The sequence below is a fragment of the Cryptosporidium andersoni genome (genome assembly GCF_001865355.1).
Source record: "Cryptosporidium andersoni isolate 30847 chromosome Unknown contig_15, whole genome shotgun sequence".
NCBI classification, from domain to species: Eukaryota; Apicomplexa; class Conoidasida; order Eucoccidiorida; family Cryptosporidiidae; genus Cryptosporidium; species Cryptosporidium andersoni.
In genome coordinates, this window is record NW_027122872.1 from 1 (window position 1) to 20450 (window position 20450).

The 20450-nt window shown below is 28.9% G+C and overlaps 12 protein-coding genes and 1 further gene across 12 annotated transcripts; 8 read left to right on the plus strand and 5 right to left on the minus strand.

Annotated features, from left to right (window-relative positions):
* Nucleotides 1–48: 48 nt before the first annotated feature.
* On the plus strand, nucleotides 49–1535 carry cand_030510 (tyrosyl-DNA phosphodiesterase family protein; the record flags this gene model as incomplete).
* Nucleotides 1536–1571: 36 nt separating this feature from the next.
* On the minus strand, nucleotides 1572–2134 carry cand_030520 (uncharacterized protein; the record flags this gene model as incomplete). Its single annotated transcript, XM_067213278.1, has 2 exons — nucleotides 1572–1604; nucleotides 1667–2134. 2 exons carry the CDS (start codon nucleotides 2132–2134, stop codon nucleotides 1572–1574), a joined length of 501 nt encoding a protein of 166 aa, XP_067067468.1.
* Nucleotides 2135–2285: 151 nt separating this feature from the next.
* Nucleotides 2286–2849, plus strand: cand_030530 (heat shock protein HSP10; the record flags this gene model as incomplete). Its single annotated transcript, XM_067213279.1, has 2 exons — nucleotides 2286–2291; nucleotides 2499–2849. The coding sequence occupies 2 exons, from the start codon at nucleotides 2286–2288 to the stop codon at nucleotides 2847–2849; spliced, it is 357 nt and encodes a 118-aa protein (XP_067067469.1).
* A 121-nt stretch (nucleotides 2850–2970) lies between these two features.
* cand_030540 (uncharacterized protein) lies at nucleotides 2971–4272 on the minus strand (the record flags this gene model as incomplete). The annotated part of the gene is made up of 1 exon (XM_067213280.1): nucleotides 2971–4272. One exon carries the CDS (start codon nucleotides 4270–4272, stop codon nucleotides 2971–2973), a length of 1302 nt encoding a protein of 433 aa, XP_067067470.1.
* A 466-nt stretch (nucleotides 4273–4738) lies between these two features.
* cand_030550 (60s ribosomal protein L22) lies at nucleotides 4739–5086 on the minus strand (the record flags this gene model as incomplete). Its single annotated transcript, XM_067213281.1, has 1 exon — nucleotides 4739–5086. One exon carries the CDS (start codon nucleotides 5084–5086, stop codon nucleotides 4739–4741), a length of 348 nt encoding a protein of 115 aa, XP_067067471.1.
* Nucleotides 5087–5762: 676 nt separating this feature from the next.
* Nucleotides 5763–7139, plus strand: cand_030560 (translation initiation factor 5; the record flags this gene model as incomplete). The annotated part of the gene is made up of 1 exon (XM_067213282.1): nucleotides 5763–7139. The coding sequence occupies one exon, from the start codon at nucleotides 5763–5765 to the stop codon at nucleotides 7137–7139; it is 1377 nt and encodes a 458-aa protein (XP_067067472.1).
* A 288-nt stretch (nucleotides 7140–7427) lies between these two features.
* Nucleotides 7428–12821, plus strand: cand_030570 (uncharacterized protein; the record flags this gene model as incomplete). The annotated part of the gene is made up of 1 exon (XM_067213283.1): nucleotides 7428–12821. One exon carries the CDS (start codon nucleotides 7428–7430, stop codon nucleotides 12819–12821), a length of 5394 nt encoding a protein of 1797 aa, XP_067067473.1.
* Nucleotides 12822–12930: 109 nt separating this feature from the next.
* cand_030580 (uncharacterized protein) lies at nucleotides 12931–14334 on the minus strand (the record flags this gene model as incomplete). Its single annotated transcript, XM_067213284.1, has 1 exon — nucleotides 12931–14334. The coding sequence occupies one exon, from the start codon at nucleotides 14332–14334 to the stop codon at nucleotides 12931–12933; it is 1404 nt and encodes a 467-aa protein (XP_067067474.1).
* Nucleotides 14335–14567: 233 nt separating this feature from the next.
* On the plus strand, nucleotides 14568–15848 carry cand_030590 (uncharacterized protein; the record flags this gene model as incomplete). The annotated part of the gene is made up of 1 exon (XM_067213285.1): nucleotides 14568–15848. One exon carries the CDS (start codon nucleotides 14568–14570, stop codon nucleotides 15846–15848), a length of 1281 nt encoding a protein of 426 aa, XP_067067475.1.
* Nucleotides 15849–15985: 137 nt separating this feature from the next.
* Nucleotides 15986–16699, plus strand: cand_030600 (uncharacterized protein; the record flags this gene model as incomplete). The annotated part of the gene is made up of 1 exon (XM_067213286.1): nucleotides 15986–16699. The coding sequence occupies one exon, from the start codon at nucleotides 15986–15988 to the stop codon at nucleotides 16697–16699; it is 714 nt and encodes a 237-aa protein (XP_067067476.1).
* Nucleotides 16700–16968: 269 nt separating this feature from the next.
* On the plus strand, nucleotides 16969–17658 carry cand_030610 (uncharacterized protein; the record flags this gene model as incomplete). Its single annotated transcript, XM_067213287.1, has 1 exon — nucleotides 16969–17658. The coding sequence occupies one exon, from the start codon at nucleotides 16969–16971 to the stop codon at nucleotides 17656–17658; it is 690 nt and encodes a 229-aa protein (XP_067067477.1).
* Nucleotides 17659–17935: 277 nt separating this feature from the next.
* cand_030620 (uncharacterized protein) lies at nucleotides 17936–18507 on the plus strand (the record flags this gene model as incomplete). The annotated part of the gene is made up of 4 exons (XM_067213288.1): nucleotides 17936–17945; nucleotides 18004–18048; nucleotides 18118–18235; nucleotides 18297–18507. The coding sequence occupies 4 exons, from the start codon at nucleotides 17936–17938 to the stop codon at nucleotides 18505–18507; spliced, it is 384 nt and encodes a 127-aa protein (XP_067067478.1).
* Nucleotides 18508–19587, minus strand: cand_030630 (uncharacterized protein; the record flags this gene model as incomplete). The annotated part of the gene is made up of 1 exon (XM_067213289.1): nucleotides 18508–19587. The coding sequence occupies one exon, from the start codon at nucleotides 19585–19587 to the stop codon at nucleotides 18508–18510; it is 1080 nt and encodes a 359-aa protein (XP_067067479.1).
* Nucleotides 19588–20450: the final 863 nt, after the last annotated feature.

The window sequence follows — 20450 nt, forward strand, 5'->3', positions numbered from 1 at the left end:
ATAAATATTTGGACTATACTGAACCAAGTTTTAAAAAACTTAAGTTAGACGACTGTATGGAAGCATGTAAACACTTTCAAGGATCTTGTATATACCTTAATTTACTAGAATCTGAACCTTTTAGTGAGAATTTACTAAGTATCAAAGATATATTTAGGGCTGATTGTGAATATTGCTTTGATGGAGAACAAGATTCTTGGTTAATTCAAGATTTATTAGTATCTAGCTATATTATAGATATAAAGTGGCTATTTAAAGAAGTTGGACTCAATAAAATTTGCGAAAAGTTGAATAGGCTTTTGATTATTAACGGGGAATCTTGTAATTTAGATGATAAAACTGAAATACAAATATTGAATATTGCAAAGAACTACGAAATACAATGTCCAACTATGCCTCTTCCCTATGGAGTATTTCATCCTAAATTCCTTATTTTAAGGTTTTCAAGACAAGACCCGATTATTAAAAAAGAGGAAAGTTTTATTCGATTAGTTATAACTACGGCAAATTTTTTAGAGAGTGATTGGAAGTTCAAAACTCAAGCTGTCTGGGTACAAGATTTCTTGCTTGCAAACAATTCCAATGGTGCAATGAAGAATCCATTTTGTGAATATTTTGGTATGTTTCTAAATCATGTAATAAGTAAAATAGAACATAAGAAGTTTTGGAGTGATTTAATTAAACAATATGATTATGATAATGCCACTGTAGATCTTGTAGCTAGTGTACCAGGATATCATAAGGGAGAGAATATGAAACTTTGGGGACATCTTAGAATGAAAGAAATTATGAAATATAAAACAGATTTAAATAGTACCTTAAATATTGAACAGCCAAATAGAATTTGTAAAGTTGAGCAATACAATAATGAATATAGACATGTAGAAAGTCGAATTATATGTCAGTTTTCAAGTCTCGGGAAATTTTCTGAAAAATGGCTTACCCAAGAATTTGGAGATTCATTAAACACTTGTATGAATGAATACACAACTAAAAGTAGTTTCGAATTGGTTTATCCAACTGCAGAACAAGTATACAAAAGTTTAGAAGGTATTTATGGAGGTGGATCTATTCCTGTAAAACATAATAATATTACTAAATCTTGGATTTCAAAAATATTACATCTTTGGGGAAGTGGTATCCTATCAAATTCTTCTATAAGAGATCTTTCAGTTCCTCATATCAAAACATTTCTTAGGTATTTTTGGAATAGTGATCGGAAGACAGTATCTATTCCGTGGATCTTTTATGGAAGTCATAATCTAGGACCTGCTGCTTGGGGACAGCTTCAAAAGAACCAAACTCAAATGTGTATTAGAAATTATGAACTAGGTGTCATTATTACACCATGTACATTGTGTAATAATTTTAAATACATAAGAACTAAAAGAAATAAAGCACCAAAATTTTTATGGACTAAAATGGAAACTAAAGGCACTCCAAATTATAATATACGAGTTCCATTTTCAATTCCACCCATACAATATAAAACTAATGATACCCCATGGTATATTGAGTTATTAGTTGACTCTTAATTGGCTATACTCAAGTTTATCTTTTGTTTAAGGATGTTATTTTCCTCTACTAAGTGAATTATCTCCCTTCTATATAATGCTAATAATTTTTGATGCTTACATGGTACTTGTTTATCTATATCATCAAATACGTCATCTGAACATTCTTTTGTAAAACTCGAATGTAATACAGAATTCATTATAGCTTTATATAATAACATATTTTGTGATTCTTGTTTACCTTTTAAGTCCTCATCTGTCTTTGTTTTAGTAAGATTAAAAGATCTATCAGTATTAATATATATTTCCGGGGTATTCCCCTCTAATTCTTTAGTTTCTAATTTAAGCAATAAGTCTTGGATTAATACTTCACGCCTTTGTAGTTCTTGCAGTACTCTTTCAAATTCACCAGGTACGATATCTTGTTTTTGGGGTGAATCTCCTGGTTTTGGTTGATATTCATCAACATTTAAATTAACTCCTTCATATTTATAACATATATCCTTTATTGGATCTACTTTAGATTTTGTAAATAAACCAAGTTCTTTTCTAAGCTTGTATTGTTGTAGCACAAATCTCCCATCTTCAATATTAGCCTGTCTTTCATCAGAATCCTTCATATCTAAATAAAAAAAAATATACCCCTATATTTTCCCCTTGCAAAATATTATTACTATTTTGAAGTTTCTACTTACTAGTTTGTTGAAGGATCATATTTCTTTTTTTAATTTATAGGATCTTGTATAAAAAGTACCAATACAAAAAAATTCTATGGCGGTATTCTTGGCTCGATACCCCCATTATAAAGTACTAAAACTAAAAGTTTAGTTTTTGTACTCTAAATATCTTTTAACAGAAAAAAAAGTCAAAATAAATGGTACGTATCATATAGTCATTTTAAGTTATATAATTTAGTTTTAAATTATTATTATATGACTTATCTGAAGAGATATAACTAACCCCTTTAATTTTAATGTCTCTTAGGTTGCAAATATAATAAAACGATTTAAACCCCTACTTGATCGTGTTCTAGTACAAAGATTTAGACCAGAGACAATAACAAAATCAGGATTATTCTTACCAGATAGTGCTACAAAAGGAAGTATTGCTAGTCTACAAGGTTTAGTACTAAGTGTAGGACCTGGGAAAAGAAACAAAAAAACAGGGGAATATATTAAGTGTTCTGTAAAACCAGGAGATGTTGTTGTAATCCCAGAATATGGAGGGATTCCTTTTAAAATAGAAAATAAAAATGACCAAAACAGAAATGATGATCTGTTTATTTATCGTGAAGATGATTTGGTGGGAATTATGGAAGGAGGGAAACTTGAATAAAAAATAGTTAGCTATATAAACTTATTACAAGTATTGATTCTCTAAAGATTCATATTGTCTACTTTATCCATTAATAATAATTTTAATAAGTTAATAAAGACTGATCTAGACTTCGCAAAAATCATCTAGGTAGATTTTGTTCTATAATAGTGTAATCTGAAATCATCTCTTCTTTCTCCTGATCTTTATATATATCTATATATTCATTTATCTCTACAGCTTTACTCCCTGTTAATTCATCTTTATTTTTAATCTTTAAATCATTAATATTTAGAGGGAGTATACCCAATATATTATTCATTTCTATCAACCACTTGGTCATCTTTATCATACATCCCCATGTTATTACACCATTGTTTACCTTTTTCTCCAAAGATTTAATAAGTAATTCATTAAATATTCTAATAAAAGTGATATACTCAGTTTCAGAGGTCACTAGAGTTTTTAGATGATTGACAGCAATTATTACATCATATACTGATTTCTTTCTTTTCTTCTGATAGTTAGTATATATATTATCATTATTCTTAGGTAATTTAGGCCCAGTTAAACATGAAATTCTAATACATGGTTCTAAGCTATTAGTGGCTTTACACATCTCATCAGGTTTGCATGTAATCTCCAGTAATGAGGAAGATAGTCCCATAGTACCTATTGGTAAAAATGCATATGTTTCATATTTTAAAATATCCTCTTTTTTAATCCTTTTGTTATATCTTTTTATAAAATAAAAAGCTTGTTTACCATTATCTGATTTTATCTTCCAGTTTAAATGCATTGGATAATTTGTATATTCCTCAGTTATTTCCTTAAAGGAATTTCCCAAACTTATGTTGATTTCCGTGTCTACATAATCATAACTACTTTTAAATGAAAGTGGATCGTGAAAAATATAAATTTCATACATCAAATTATAATATCCATTAATATCAACAGTACACTTATCAATATCTTTTACTTCATCAAAATGTGCATCGATTTTATAAGTGCCAAATCTTGAATTCGGTACCTTTTTAGATTTGTCATGTCTTCGATACATCGAAATTTCGACTTGATCATTATTATCATATTCATTATCTCTATCAATCCTAGTAAAATAGGATGATATAGTTGAGCTTAGAATTTTCACATTATTATTTGGTGGAGGAATATTAGGACATTCAGATGTAGGAACTATTAATTTGCAATGTTTACATAATCCTACATCAAGAGGAGTTACACTACTTTCCATCCCCTTACATTTTGCCAAACGAAAGCAATAATCCTGAAATATTTGAATCTCTTCCTGATTAAGACTTAATTGTTTATTATTATACTCTAGGAAAGATATATTAAAGATATGACCAATTAAAATATTGTTTCCTAATATATAAAATAAACTAAGAAACAAGAATATATTGAATGTGGTACCAAAGGTACCCATTAAATACCATAAAATTAAAGGACTGAATTTTTTTAATATATTTTGTTGAACTCCTTATTTAATTTTTGAGATGTTAGAATTTCTATATAGGGAATTTTTAGCATGGCGCTCCATAGATATTTTCTTTGATATTAGCTGAATACTATAATGAAATCAGTGAATCTCAAGAAAAAAAAAGAAGATCCTAAGTATTACTCATCAGTATAACTGACAACTAATTATTATTAATAATTAATACTAAATTATACCCCCCAAAGATGGAGTATAAATACAGTAAATAGTAAAGGAAAAGATTCTACGCTAACTCAAAGAGAAACTTATTAGAGAATGAAACCTAAGAACTGAAACTAAAGTCCCTATATTTATGGTAACTTGAGAAAATAGAGTTTTACTAGCAACTTCTCAAGAAGTAATATCTTCTAATTTAAGTGAAGTGAATTGATTATAACTTGATTCTATAATTCTCTTATTCCTCTGCTCCTTCACTACTAATATTAAAGTACCTAACTTCATAAGCACCTTTAGTTGTAGCTACGACACGTAGAAAGTCACGAATTTGTTGCTTCTTTAAATACTTCTTTGTTAAATACTTCAAATATCTTTTAGAGATTGGAATCTCACTTGTCACTGTGACACGACCCTTATTACGAGAAATCAATATTTTAGTTCCTAATTGTCCACGTTTCCCATCAACTTTGATTCTATCATGGAGAAATTTTTCCAAGCCAGAAACATCAATTATATTATCTTGCATTGGAGCTGTACAATCAACAGTGAAACGAAGAGTCTTATTTATTTTCGGAGTTGGGGCCATTTAGTTGAATTATAATTAATCACAACCTGAGTCTTCCTTTAATTATAAATGAGTAATTCAGAGAAGATAACTTTTTTTTTAATGCTTAAAGCGCTATTTTAGACACTAGCTTATTTAAAATTATTTTAAAGAACTATTTTTTTATAGACTACCAAATAATCAGTTAGTATTATATATCATTACCATTAAAAAAATAGCCTCTAATTATTATTAGTGAGATATTGGCTCCATATAGTTTATCACTCCTGTCTCACATGAATAACTCACTATCTCAAATATCGTAAATTATAGTTGAAGCTAACTGAATTAAAGACCAGTACATTCGCAATGTTCGAATAATAGACACAAGACGAGACGAAATATATACCGGGTCATTGTTGGCGCTTTTATGATTTAAAATTTATAACTGAAATAAAAAGTTTATAATCAATCCTCATATCCAAAAGAATTAAAAGTAGGAATAGTGGAGATATTAAATAATAATTTTGGTTTATGCCTATGAACATTCTACTACTTTTGAGTTGTAATGTTTTGTTCATATTTATTAGCAAGTAATACTAAGTAGAAGAGCCACTTGTTTGTTGAAATCATCTACCTTTTAGACATAATTGAATATATAACAGAGAGAATATTTCGTGTGACTTTTTATTTTGCTGCTAAGAGAATATAGTTAAAAATGTTAAATATACCGAGTACTGTAGAAGATCCTAATTATCGCTATAAGATGCCAAAACTTGTCTCCAAAATAGAGGGGAGAGGGAATGGTATTCGTACGAAGATAGTAAATATGGCTGATATAGCGAAGTCATTAAAGAGACCTCCCTCATATCCAACAAAATTTTTTGGTTGTGAATTGGGAGCATTAAGTAAGTGGGAAGATAAGGAAGAAAGAAGTATAGTTAATGGTGCCCATCAACAACCTGATTTACAAAGATTGATGGATAAATTCATTTTAATGTATGTACTCTGCCCAAATTGTGAACTTCCAGAAATAGATCTATCAGTTAAGAAAGAAAGAGTTAGCTGTAAATGTAATGCATGTGGTCATACAGGACTACTTGATAATAATCACAAGATAACAACTTATATATCTAAAAATCCTCCTGGTGGAGTTGATAGTACAATGGGTAGTAGCAGCAAAAGTAAGAAGGACCGTAGAGATAGGGAGAAGGATAGAGATAAAAATAGTGATCAAAGCAATAGTGTCCTTAGCAAGAATTCAGGTGAAACATATGAAAAGACTTCAAAGAGTAAGATAAAGAAGAAGAAGAATAAGAAGTCTAGTGGTGAGAGTTATCTTTGTGAAAAGGAGAGCTTGACATTTGATAGCCAAGAAATTGCTGATGTTGTTGAGAGACTAAATAATTATATTTTGAAGAACAATGAGACTATGACTGTTGATGATTTCTTTTCAGAATTACGTGTACTGCAAGTATCTCAAGATTTTGATGCTAATCTACGCTTTTATGTGTCACTTGTTGCATTCTTTGGACTGAATGAAGTTATTGATCCAAAAGTGTTTAAACTACGAACTCCCTTTATAAGCAGAGTCGTTGACGGGTCTTTAAGATCAAATGCAATTCTCTCCATATTTGAAACATACTGTGTTGAGAAAAATCCACATACTTTAGTGACATATCCTTACCTATTACAACAATTATATGATTCGGATATTCTGTCTGAACGTTCAATTTTAAAATACTATCAAAGAGACTCCCCAACTAGTTCTGGTAGCTATTGTTCCTCATTTGAAACGTTTGAGAAGGCAAAATTAGCCTGTAAGCCTTTCATTGAATGGTTATTAGATGGTAGCGATGATGATGATAATGATAATGATGATGATGATGATGACGAGAATGGCACAAATAATTCAGATTGCGAAGAAGAGACACCTTCGTCATCTGCAACAAGAAATTCCAATATTAAAGTAAAAAGCTTAAATGTGAGTAAGGGAACTCAAAGTAGTCATTTTATTCAAGATAATGAAGAGACTGGTACCTTGGATGAAAATACTCCACAGGAGGAATCTGATGTAGATATTGACAATATTTAGCCTAATAGAGATTTTTTAACTATATTCGTCTTAAGGGCACTTGGGTGAATCTATGAGATTATCCAATCTATTATAAATTATTCACTTAAATAGGAATTTATCTTCATTGTTTTATACTTTAATATTTAAGCACATGCAACATTTTTGAAACGTGTAGACTGTGATTAGGTACTGGTATAACCCGCTTTAGTCACTTCTTATAGGGTCAACGGGCACATTTATATAACATTTGCTTTAGAGATAGCAAGAGTTCCCCATATCCAACTACGAACCTTAGATGTTTTTGGAATGGATAATAATGAAGTGAAATTACTAGAAAATGAGGGGCAGGTAGATCTGTTTTGTTTAAATGAGAGAAGACACCTACCAGCATCAAAGCTCTCAACTAATGAATGGATAAGTGAGATTAATACTACACTACAATATAAATTATCAAGTTGTTGGATGATTCTTGTTTGTGTAGATCCGTTAACTAATGTGTTCAACAATGCTGACAATGAAAGTACAGAAATACTATTTGAGATTCTGAGTTCTGTCTTGTACTATGGCGAACTACAACCTTCTTTAGTGGCTGAATTTTTAGAAAATAGTGCAGTTCTAGCTTATATGAAAATTATGAAAGCTCTAGGAGCAAGTTTTAGTGATTCCGATAAAATAGATATTTCATCTCTACCATTGGATAGCTTAAATAAAAGATTCTTAGAAACTATTACTAACTTCAATAATTGTAGCCCAAATGACATAAGTGAATTAGATGAATTCTTGTCATTTGATGATTTTACTGCAAATTACTTAACTCCTAAGATTATGGATACAATTTGGCTTTTACAAATGGGATTTAATGATAAGGAAGTATCTAGAAGGTCTATCTGGGTAGAATTTATTCAACGTCTTGAGCGTGGAAATATTGTACCACGAGTGCATAATATATCAAATATTCCAAAATTAATCAAGCTAATATGTATTAAAGATATAGTTGCATATCTAGATTTGGGACGTACAGATTTCATGGGAATTACTCACTCAATGATATCAACAAAGGATAGACTACAACAGAAATATGTACGTGAGAGAACTAGGCTTTGTTTCACAGTTAACTCATATACTACTCAAAGAGAGTGTTTAAAAGGTTACTCTACTTTGATAATATCGGTAAAAACATTATTTGGTAGCTATCTTGCTAAAGAAGTTGAACAAAGCATAGAACAATCTTTTGAAATAAAGGAAATTACTACTAATTCATTATATATAGATTTAGATATGAATATTATTTTGAGTATCATTTCAGAGTATGATTTGTCAATTCATCGCTCTATTGGTATAATATTTGAGGTATTTATAGCATTTACTTCATCTGACTTGAATATTAAAAAATCTAAAGATTATAAAAGTATATGCAAAATATTAGGAAAACTTCTCAATTTATTTCCTACTGAAATTGTTAAAAAATCCTTCATTATATTTACCGAGTACATCCCCAAAATAAGATCTAAACTGAAGGAGATATCTGAATTCTTTTCTAATAATTCCGAACCTACAACAGATAAAATTAACTCTAATTCGAATTTTAAAGAGAATAATTTAACTAAGGAACCCAACAAAGGAGATTTGACTTTTCCATGCATTGGTGAAGATAAAGTACTTTATCAACCTTGGTTATTGTATTCTCAAGATACTATAGAATTTCCTAATTTTGAGTTTTTTTTGTTATGTGCCTATCTGGCAAAAAATAAGTGGATAGAATTTGATGTGCACCTAAAGCAGCTAGTGGATTCGTGGGATGAAATGACTTGGAATGAATATTTGAAGGAATCTGCTGACACAAAAGAGGATTATGATAATAATAAAAATTCTGTGGATGAATACACTATGTATATTGAAGAGTTCAATTTAGAGGATAGGTCTGACATTTCCTTCTTTTCAATTAAAACATTGTGGAATCTTAGAAACCTATATAAACTATATCAAAGTTTGTATAATGAGGAGACAAAACTTACAACTGATACTGAGGAGTGCAAAGCTTCAAATCATGTAGACAATATTTCACTCAAATTAGTCAAAGGTATCCTATTGGGAAAATCTAAACATTCTTCAATAGAAGTGTCTGAGCAAGCAATCGATTTTGCAAAAATTTCTGAAGTTTTATCTAAATATCTTATACTACCTTCACTAAGCTTAATGTCAGCCTTTGTTTATATTTATCAAGCTTCAATTGGGGAAGATACTTCATTATTTATTAGCCCTTCACATGAGTCTGAAAAAGCTCTAAATACTCCACCTCATATCTTAGCTATCTCTGAGTTATATGAACTAGCTTCATTTCCCCCATGTATAGCTGATTATGTTTGTGATTCATTTGCCAAGACTATAGAAATAATACTTGAAGTAACTAAAATAAAAATAACCAATTGTCTACCTTCGCAAGTTGCAGAACTTTATAAACAATTTGTATATAATTCAGTACCTTGGATTGACAAATATTGTCAATACTATCTTTTTAAACGACACTGTAAATGTCTAAAACTTGTACTTGAAATTCTAAATTCATTTCTTAAATATAAAGACCAGCTAGATGGCCACTTTCAAATTTCTGGAGATATGAAAGTAAATTATATAGGTCCTTTGAAACTTTTATTAGAATTGTCATTATCTATCATATTCCCTTCAGTCTCTTATTTACCCAGAAATCGTTGTATACCCAATCTAGTTGGTTATATATATTTGGATAATGTCTCAATACCAGAACGCTATCAAATGTATCAAAATCTTATAAATATAAACTATAACTCTTATCCAATGAGTTTGAAATGGAAAGAAACTAAGAATGGATTATCAAAACCTTTAAAGCGAGTTACCCAGGATATTTTGGAAGAAAAAAAAAATACTGGAAGTAATTTATCAAATATATCAAAGGCAGGTCTTTCTTCTAATTCTTACTCAAATTGGAAAAGACTTTCACTTTCAACTAGGCTATTGATTTCAAATATTGTGAGCTATAGTTATACAAATCCTTTGGTTATGTGTGATATTGTGCTAAGTCAGTGCTATATATATGATAATATGATCCCTCTTCTAGTGGAAATTGTAGCTAAACAAATTGACACTTTTTGTTTAGATATAATGGTTTATTCAATTGTGTGCTTTATCTTGAAGAGGCCCACAAGTCTTCTTAATAATAGCTCCAAAAAGATTCTTGAGAACAATTTAAAAATATCAAATAGTGGTATTGCACACTTTGGAGCTCATCTATTTAAGAAACGAGTAATACCCAAAGAGGTACTTGTAAATTTTTTATATACTCTATTATATCGTATTGATGAAACACTAAACCATCCATTATATCCTCATGAACTATATAACAACTTCATGGATATATTTTTTTGGGAGCAAATGTTAGAGGTTCTTTTAAACATACCCAAATTTGACTTATCCGTCCTGACGACCAAACAAGTCAATGCCTTAGCTGGAGGCCGTTTATTGTTTCAGCAACTCTTGGGAGATTATGATTATTTTGAATATTTCGATACTGATTATAGCATATTATGTGCTATGCCAAATAACAACTTACAATCAATGAACTTATTGGCTAACATTAAAGATATTAAGGCAAGTGAAACTTTAATTACTAAGAAAACTGAATATGAATTAAAAAGTATACCAAAATATACTAATATAAGTGAGGAATCAAATTGTGAAGTTCACAGAGAATCTTTTAACTCAACTGGAGAAGCTTTAATCAACATTTTTTCTGAAAATAGTGTCATGAGCAAAGAACTTTTATATAGAATTGCAAAGTTACGTTTGGAAGCTTTGTGGGATGTTCCTACTTGTAAATTCGATGTTAAATTGATTACCCAAATATCGGATGAAATTCACTGGTGTTGTATTCAGCTCATTGAATTTCTGACAACATCATTTTCTAGTGAAGTATATAGATATCGAGTGCTAAATTTGGAAAATGATATTTTCAGGATTAAAAATACTATTTCAGAGATATTTAGATACTTAGATTCACCAATAGCTTGGTTTTTCCTTAGACATGGGCTATTTTGTGATAAAAGTCAAGATACTAAGGAATCTACCAATATAGAAGATATTATTGGTGATGATACTGAAATATCCAATTCATCTTGTCTGATCCCTTTTGACAAAATTTTGGATGCTGAACCCACAATTGTAAATTGCCTAAGGGAATATATTTCTGAGGGAAATTTATTATTTTCTACTTCTTTATTGGATATAAACATGACTGACTTTTATCTTAGTTTTTGGTTTTTGGGACTCTCAGATCTATTTATCCCAAAAACAGAATATTTTTCAGTTTTGATGGAATTGTACAATAATATAATGGATTGTTATTTAAATATTGGGAAGATTGGACGTCCGAATCAATCCTTAATAGCTAGTAATCATTTTTCGAAATTCCCAGTAACTTCTTTTAATGAACCTAAAGATATTCCTTGTATACCTGCCTTACAACCTTTACCAACAAGTTCCATTTCAAGACAGCTTCGTGATACTAGGAAGCAATTTGAAAACAAATATAAACAGTTATCAGTTCAATATTATCGATTAGCTATTGAGTTTGAGGAAATTTTTCGAAGGAGAACAAAGGCAATTGAGTGGCTTGACAAACTTGTACTACCAAAGCTAAGGTCTCTATTTAATACCAAAGTAGTAGCACTATGTTTGGAGTCCAAATCTGAAACATGTGTCTGTAATTTTGAAAAATTTGTATTTTGGATTTATGAGAGCTTAATTATTCCACGTGTTACTCAATCGGAATCAGATACTCTATTTTGCTTTTATTGGATACAGAAGATTTTATTGGATGATAAACTTGGGCTATTTGAAGGTAACATTAAGCATACTGGATTATTTTTTTCTACCCTAACCAAAACAGTAGGATATTGTGTCAGAAGCTCTTCAGCTAGAGAGGCCCAATTAATTGGATTATTCATTAAATTTGTCTTTCAATATCTCTCTGATAATATTATTGAGTCTGAATACAATACAAAATCATCTACAAATGAGGAGTTGAAATTATCTTCATCTGAAGAATGCTTTGAAAAAAAGGGAATATTTGAACTATCTCTTATCCAAGAGTGCGAACTGAACATTTTGGCATCACTTTCTCTTGGTTTAGGAATACTATCAGAGAGCAGGAATATCAAGCCGGATTGGATTGATACACGAGGATGTGTTTGGATTCTCCTACATTGTAGTGATTCATTCCCAGTTTCTTATAAAACTGGGAATTATTTATTGAAAGTCATTCCAAATATTATTCAATATAGTACTGAAAAACAGTGGAATGACTTAACTCTTTCAATCACATCTTTAAATCTAAAGCTTAAGCAGAGAACAAATTTCTGGATCCGTTCTAGTACAGATGTTGATGTCAATTCAACTATAGAAAGTGAAGATACAGATAATGAAAAACCAAATACTTTAAATAGTAGCTCTCAGAATTCAAGCAATATAGATACTGTATCTAAAACTACTTCAGGGGATTCTAGGAATGTGAAAAGAAACAGTGATAAAAACTCTTCAGTTACAATAAATAATAGAGATTCTTCACCTTATAGCGATTCAAAAAGAGCAAGGTACTCTTCAATCCCTGGCAGCTCAAAAAGTTACACATATTCATCTCATTCCAGAGATGGCTATAGGAGAAGTTAGTCAAACTTAGATTGTGAAGTAATTAATATAGAGAACTTTAGATTACATGAATAGTTCTATAAAACAATACTAAATATATAGTCTTTCATAAAGACTTATTTACTAATAATTACACAGTTGAACCTTCAAATTGAAATTCTTGGGATTCTATATCTTTAATATAAATAGTCAAAAAAAAACCAACAAAGGAGGACAATAGAATAATAATTGGGATATATTCCAACTTAGAGTATGTAAATATCAGACTAATTACCAGGCAAAATACTGTAGATGAAAGAATTCTTGCTGAGAAAAGTAAACCGAAGATTGGACCAAAGTTTTTAGCTCCAAAAACCTTTATAATAGTAGAGGGAGGTACTACAAATGTTCCAGCATGGGCAACTGATAATAGGGAATATCCTAGAGTGTATTGAATTGCAATAAATGGTTCCCATAATGGGAATGCAAAAACTAGGAGTCCAGAAATAAAAAAAGAAGTCATAATGCAAAGAGAGTTAATAGGTCCAAATGCTTCACAAATCAGGCCCCAAATTAATCGACTTATAGTGTGTAGGATACCAATAAAACATGCAATTCTAGCAAGTTGGAAATCTCTTAAGGTTGTTACATGCATACCGTGGGTTTTCCAGTACACCTGAGTGTATAATACAGCTGGCCACGTACAGAAGGTTATATACCAGAGGAGTTTAAAATAAGAAGAACTCAGAATTTTATATGGGTATTTATATTGGATATTGCTAGTTGAATAGCTAATTTGCTGGGAGTTCAGATTTGTTTCATTATTACTTATTTGATATTTTGTTTCTATTGTCTCTTCAGCATCACTACTTTTTTTTGAATTTGCCTTTTCAAATTTAATATTGGATTCTCCATAAAAGATAGTCAAAACTCCTAGTATTTGAGATATAAATGATGCAAGTGTCATGTAATATAACATAGTTGGAATACGGTCTAGTATTGCTGTGTTACTATATAACCAATTGCCTTTATACTTAAGATCAGGTCGGAAACTATAGGGGTTTAAAAATTTACATTGGATACAGGGTAATAGTGCCATAGATAATCCTCTGCATCCCCAAAGAATCCCTGATATTATTCCCTTCATTTTAGTCGGATATTTATTAATCGCATATGATATAGTCAATGGATAAATCAGACCATGAGCAATTCCTAAAATTATTGAATAGAAGAATGAGAAAAAGAGGAAATCTTCAATATGATAACTTGCAAAACCCAATCCTAAATTGGCTAATAATACTCCCAATACTAATACTATAAAGAAACCCAACTTTTGTTCTAATTTCCCACTAATGTACCCAAAAATACCTTGGAAAAGTATAAATATAGTTTCTATCCAACAAATATAACATATAATTATCCCATATCTTCCTTTGATTGTCATGTAACTTGCAATGTAAGGGACTAGATTTCCAAAAGTGTATGTGAATCCTAGAGACCAGTGAATTAAACCTGCACCAGCTAAAGGAAACCAATAGTCCAGATTATAGGACATTAGTACATCTTTAAAAGTGGGTATTAGATTCATACAGTTTAGTTTCCATATTACTTACAAGTTCATTTTTACCTGTGTGCAAGAAACTAATAATATAGCGCCTAATAGCGCCGTCTCGTAAACTTAATACCCGTCATTTGAGACCATGTGAACAAATTGTAGATGGATTTTTGGAATTAGGGTGCAAAGTGCATTAAATACTATTTAGAACTATAGAAATTGCAGTCTTCTTAATGGGATGTGGAGATCTATCTAATATAAAAAGTGATAAAAACGAATCTAAATGTAATGATGAAATAGCTCAGAACTTTGGAACTAACCTACAAACTACTATAGAATATCTAAAGAATCTAGCCTACTCTAAAAGTGGATTTTATAATAATGAAAATCGTAGGTATTTGTGGATTTTAGCATTAGATATAGATCTTGAGCATATGTATGATGATTATTTTCTAGAGAGACTAGTTGAGAATGCAGATCGAAGATTATATAGCCAAATAGAATGTGACATTAGTCGATGTTTACATAAAGGAGAAGATCTACGCTCTAATTTAAAAAATATTCTTTTAGCTATATATTCATTACATAAACATGAATTTTCTTATATACAGGGAATCCATGATATAGGATCTGTTTTTGTATCAGTCTACCTAGAGGATTATGAAATACTTCGAAATGAGAATATTCTTGGAAAGTTTGAACAATTAGAAAATATAGATAACAAGGTTTATACTCAAATTAAAGAAAAACTGAGTACTAAAAAAGGCAGAATAAATATCTGCTTTACATTACTTGAGAAATTTCTATTATGGTATTCTAACATGTTCAGCTGTAATACTGGCCAATCAACTGAAGATAATTTGGATAATGTACTTTCTGCTATTGGAATGGATTTATTAAGTTTAATAAATGAACAAGATACAGAACTCAGCACATTCATGGAAAAGTTAATAATTACACAAGACTCCATATCAAGTATTTTCATGTTTTGTTTACCTTGGCTAATAAGCTGGTTTTCTCATAATATCCCAACAAGTGATAAAAGTATCATATTTAGACTTTTTGATTTGTTTCTTACAAATCCACCAATATTTCTACTCCATATTATATCTCAACTTGTTATCTACAATAAAGAGGATTTGTTCAAATATATATCTAATGAGGTGGAAGTACAAGATTTAATTCAGAATTGCAATTATGATATGTACCCATTCTTTCATTTTTATTTTCAAAGTCTTGATCTACAATCACAACCTTGGGAAATACTCATTTCTAGAGCTAAGAAATCTTTTGATAATCACAATTCTAGATTTTATAATAGTGCAAAGTTTTGGAGATGTCCTAAGTATATACAAACTTCATATATTAAAAATACACTATATGGGAAGATTATGAATATTTATAAATTTGTTTTAAAAATTTCAATAACTAATAATAAAGATATCTTTTTGTGGACTATATTAGGAATTTTTATTTCATATATTACATTTGTACTTTATAATTATAGAACTTAACATTACAATTTTTGAATTGGAGACATACTACTGACCCAGTCGTTATTTTTTTACAAAACCTTTATTTGTAAAATCTAATGTCACTTTTATAAAAGACATTAAGTTTTATCTGAAAAGAATATTAGGCTTATTAACATATGAATACTTTAATGAGTGAAAGACAAAAACAAATATATAGAGCTCAAGTATATGAATGGGGGGGTATGTATGATAAAATGATGGAGGCTATCCAATCTATAATAACAATAGCTGAATTTGAAAAAAGTGAATTAGAAGAAGTTGAAAAACAACTACTATCTTCTTGTATTAAGCATAAAGTAAATAGTACTAGGAATAGTTTTAGAAAAATTATAGAGGAAAAGTCAATACAGTCAAGAACCAAAAATGAAATGCAGATATCCTGTTGCGATGATTACTTAAAAATATTAAAAAGGAGATTACAAACATTTCTAAATTCTATAGATACAATTATAGATAGATTTATAATTAATTCTGATAGAGGTAAATTATATAAGGCAAAACTTATTGCTGATAATGCACGATATAGATTGGAAGTCGATATTAAAACATGTGAAGATGTTAAAAAACTTTACGAAGATGCATATAAATTGTCTCAAGATTTTTCAGATCCTTCTGATGCTCTTGTATTAAGTGTTGTATTAAATTTTGCTGTCTTTTTAGCCGAAAGATGCAATGATATTGCTCGAGCTAAGAGTATTGCAAAATTAGCTTGCAAGAATTTTGATGAAACTATAAGGAAATTTGATAAATTAGGATATAAAAGTAAAATTTCTGAAGCTACTTTAAAGACTTTGGAAACTCTTAAAGAACACATAAATACGTGGATTTGAAGAGTTTTAAAAACACTTTTGTAATACAGATATTTTTTTACATGCACCGCCTAAACTGTGATGTACTGTAGAAGTTCCAGATACTGAATACTTGAAGTAAATTTATTTTACGTCTTCGTCTCACTTCTTTTTTTGATAGTTTCACTCGTAAACCACTATAGTGGGGAATTAGAAAATTTACTTATGGGGAGTACTTTTTTCCTCAGAATTTATTAAATATTAAAGGTTTTTATTTAAATTCCTAATATTATATATATAGTGTTGGTGTTATGATAAAAGATGAACAAACAACTACACCATTAAATCCATTAAGTAATGATTCGAAAGACAAAGACATAGTGAAGAATTCTTACAAACAACCATGGATAGCAGATAATCGAATACCTCCTAGAAGGGTACAGAAAACTAATATTTCAAAATTAAGAAGTAGGCTATTTGCTTACAATCAAAGAAGTTGTTCTGTATCTCTAGCTACAGCTGTTGGAAGCTTTAGGTTTATACATGTATGGGCTAAATTACTAGCTTTTATATTTTCTTTAGCTTTAATGATGTGGTCCTCATATTGTACATTATTATATTCTAATATTCGAGATATTATTTTTTATATGTCAGTCTCAAGTTTACTTTTGTCTATATTTTACTGTATTATTGTATTTCTGTCATGTATATTCCTTACTATTTATAATGGATACCAATATTCAGAATATATGTGGAATAATACAGGGATTTATTACAAAATAAAAAGTATCACCTCACTTAAAGTGTTGTCAACTTTATATCTTCTTGCAGCAATATCTTCTATATTTCCTATTTTATTTAACTTACTCAATCAGAGCTTATACAAAGTGACTATCTTATCTATAATTTTAGCAGCCCACATTATACCTTCAACTCTTTTTTATTTCGCTTATATACGTGGCGAAGATTGTAAATTAGAACCTATATCTATATTTATATAATTTTCTGTTTATTTATTTCATCTTTAACTTGATAATATTGAATATTACTAAGGTGGATACCAATAAGAATTTATTAAATTTATTGGATATTGTAGTTTTGTAGTATTTGTTATGTTAATATGAGTTTTAGACTTGAAACCGATAATATAAAGTTAATTTATCTGATATATAGTTTATATAATTTAGCATGAATATATTTCTTATATCTTACACGGCACCTACCGCTAAATATAAAATTAGAGTCTTTTACTACTAAGTTTGCTTCCTAAAAATAAGTATGGCCAAAGGTAAAGAATATAAGATCACTTTAATTAATATGATATATATATAACTGAATTTTCTTAGGTAAACGGCGTCGCAAAAATCGATCTGATGATGATGATGATAATTGTAAGTCCATAAAAAAATTAAAATATTACAAATTAGAACTCTAATTACTTTATTGTGTCTGGATAATAGCTGACAGTTATATTGAAGACAATAGAAAGCTTAATTCAAGTGGATATTCTGGTAATACTTCACGAGAACGAAAAGAAGTTGCATTAGTATTAGCAGAAGATGAATTAGATAATGACAGGTAATTTATAACAACTTTAATTTTTTAATGATATTTTTTTATTATTTGAATTTTTTTAAAGAAATATAACGTGGTCATCAATTGCTGTTGATCCATCAAAACTTCCTAGAAGATTCTTCTGTGTTGTTTGTGGATGCTTTGGGAAATATAGATGCTATGAATGTTATAGAAGTAAATCAAATCAAATAAATAGATATGTATGTTCATTGCGTTGTTATAATATTCATAAAGATGTTGATTGTGGAAAACCGAAAAATTCCCTTATTTGGTAATTATTTTGAACTCTGCATCAATGTATTACGATTGGACATTGGCTTCGTTACACTAAGCTGAATTTTTGTACATTTCGAAGTATATACATAATGATGATCATGATTATTACTTTTTTTTTTAGATCTATTAAATGGTATAATTTCATTAATAAGTATATTATTAATATCATTCTTTCTACCTGAAATTACATAACTATAAATAGTGTAAAATTCATCATAATTTATATTTAAATTCCAATTTAATATTCTTAGTATATGATATTCTAACATTACCATTTCCCACTGTGGAACACCTCCAATATATGCCCAAAATTTTAATCCATATTGAACATCATACATCAGTTTATGTGTAACTATCGAGGCAGCCAAAATTAATCTATGTGCTGTTAATGTAGTAATTTGTAATGTTCCACTAGAATTTTCCAAAGTACGTTTTAATAGTATTAATGTTACACAGAAATCCACAGGTGTAGAACCAATAAATTTCATTAATCTAGAAGTATAGTATTCACCAATTGAAACTTTAGGTACTACCAATGAATGAAATGGAGTTATTTTTTTTTCTGAAGATACTTTATTTATATCTATACTCTCTGATTTACTGAATACTGCATTCATCCAATTAGATATATGATTTAATGAAATAGGATAACTTTTATAATTAAATGAAATTACAATATTACTATAATTTTCAGTATCTATTATAATATTTGTATTATTATTCTCATCCTCTTTAATTCTTATATTATTTCTATCTCTCCCTAGTTTTAGATAATCCTGAGTCTCATTTAAATTTGATTTAGGTATGAGAAATGTAGTAGATGAATTTGTCTCATGACTTTTTAAACTATGTGACTCCTCATTAGAATCTATTCTTGTTGATATCTCAGAAGAATTTCTAGGCCATAATTTTCTTAATACTGTATTCCCTGATGCACAATGTGATGATTGATTTTCTAACAATTTGGTTGAGCTACCAATAATTTTTGACCCAATACATTTTCTCTCCTTATATCTTATTGTATCAATATAATTCCCACCAAAATATAAACCACTAGCTATCCTACTCAATAATCCCATAATAAAAAAAAAACTAAAACCTATTTTAGCTTAAAACTTAAAATTTAATTTTTATGTCTTTATCTCTTTAAATTAACCAGAAGTTTTAAGTCTTGAACCCAACCATATTGAAGGAAATTAATATTAGAGGAAATTTAAATATTTTGGCTAGGTAAGGGTTCTATTTTTGCAAGAGGATTACAGATTTTTGTAAGATAAACTTAAAATAATATTCAGATTACTGAAATATTTGCATAAATACAAACAAAAATTTCTTAATTAATATGGATTTTATTTTTCTTAAGGTAATTACTAAAGGTATTAATACAAATGATAAATATGGAACAGTATTTAATAAACTTGAAGAGACTTAATAGAATATTAAACAAAAACAAAGAAAAATTAATTACTGAAATATTACAATTTGATATATACAATATTAACTCGAATTTTTCTATTTATAATGTATACATTAAGAAACCTGGAATAGTTTTGTATTGAGGGAATAAGTTACAATTATTTAAGTTGTATCCTTGACAAAATCTTTAAAATCAATTAATTTAAGTATAATTTATCTTTACTAGTATAAATATTTTAAGCTTTGAAACTTTTAGTAAGGGGAAATAGTTATTGTATTGTTATTTTTATTATTAAAGTATTGCAATTCTATAAGTAGTAAGATAGTTATTTTACATTGCAAGTTTCTTTTTTTTAGTTATGATCTACTCATTAAATTTATCAAATTATAGAAAATAGTAGACATTATAATATTAAAATTTTTAGTACAAGAACTATTAATACAAAATATTTGAAATATTCTATAATATCAATCTTGTATTTGCAAAAAAAATGACTAAAATTAACAAATTTGCAGTTTATATAAT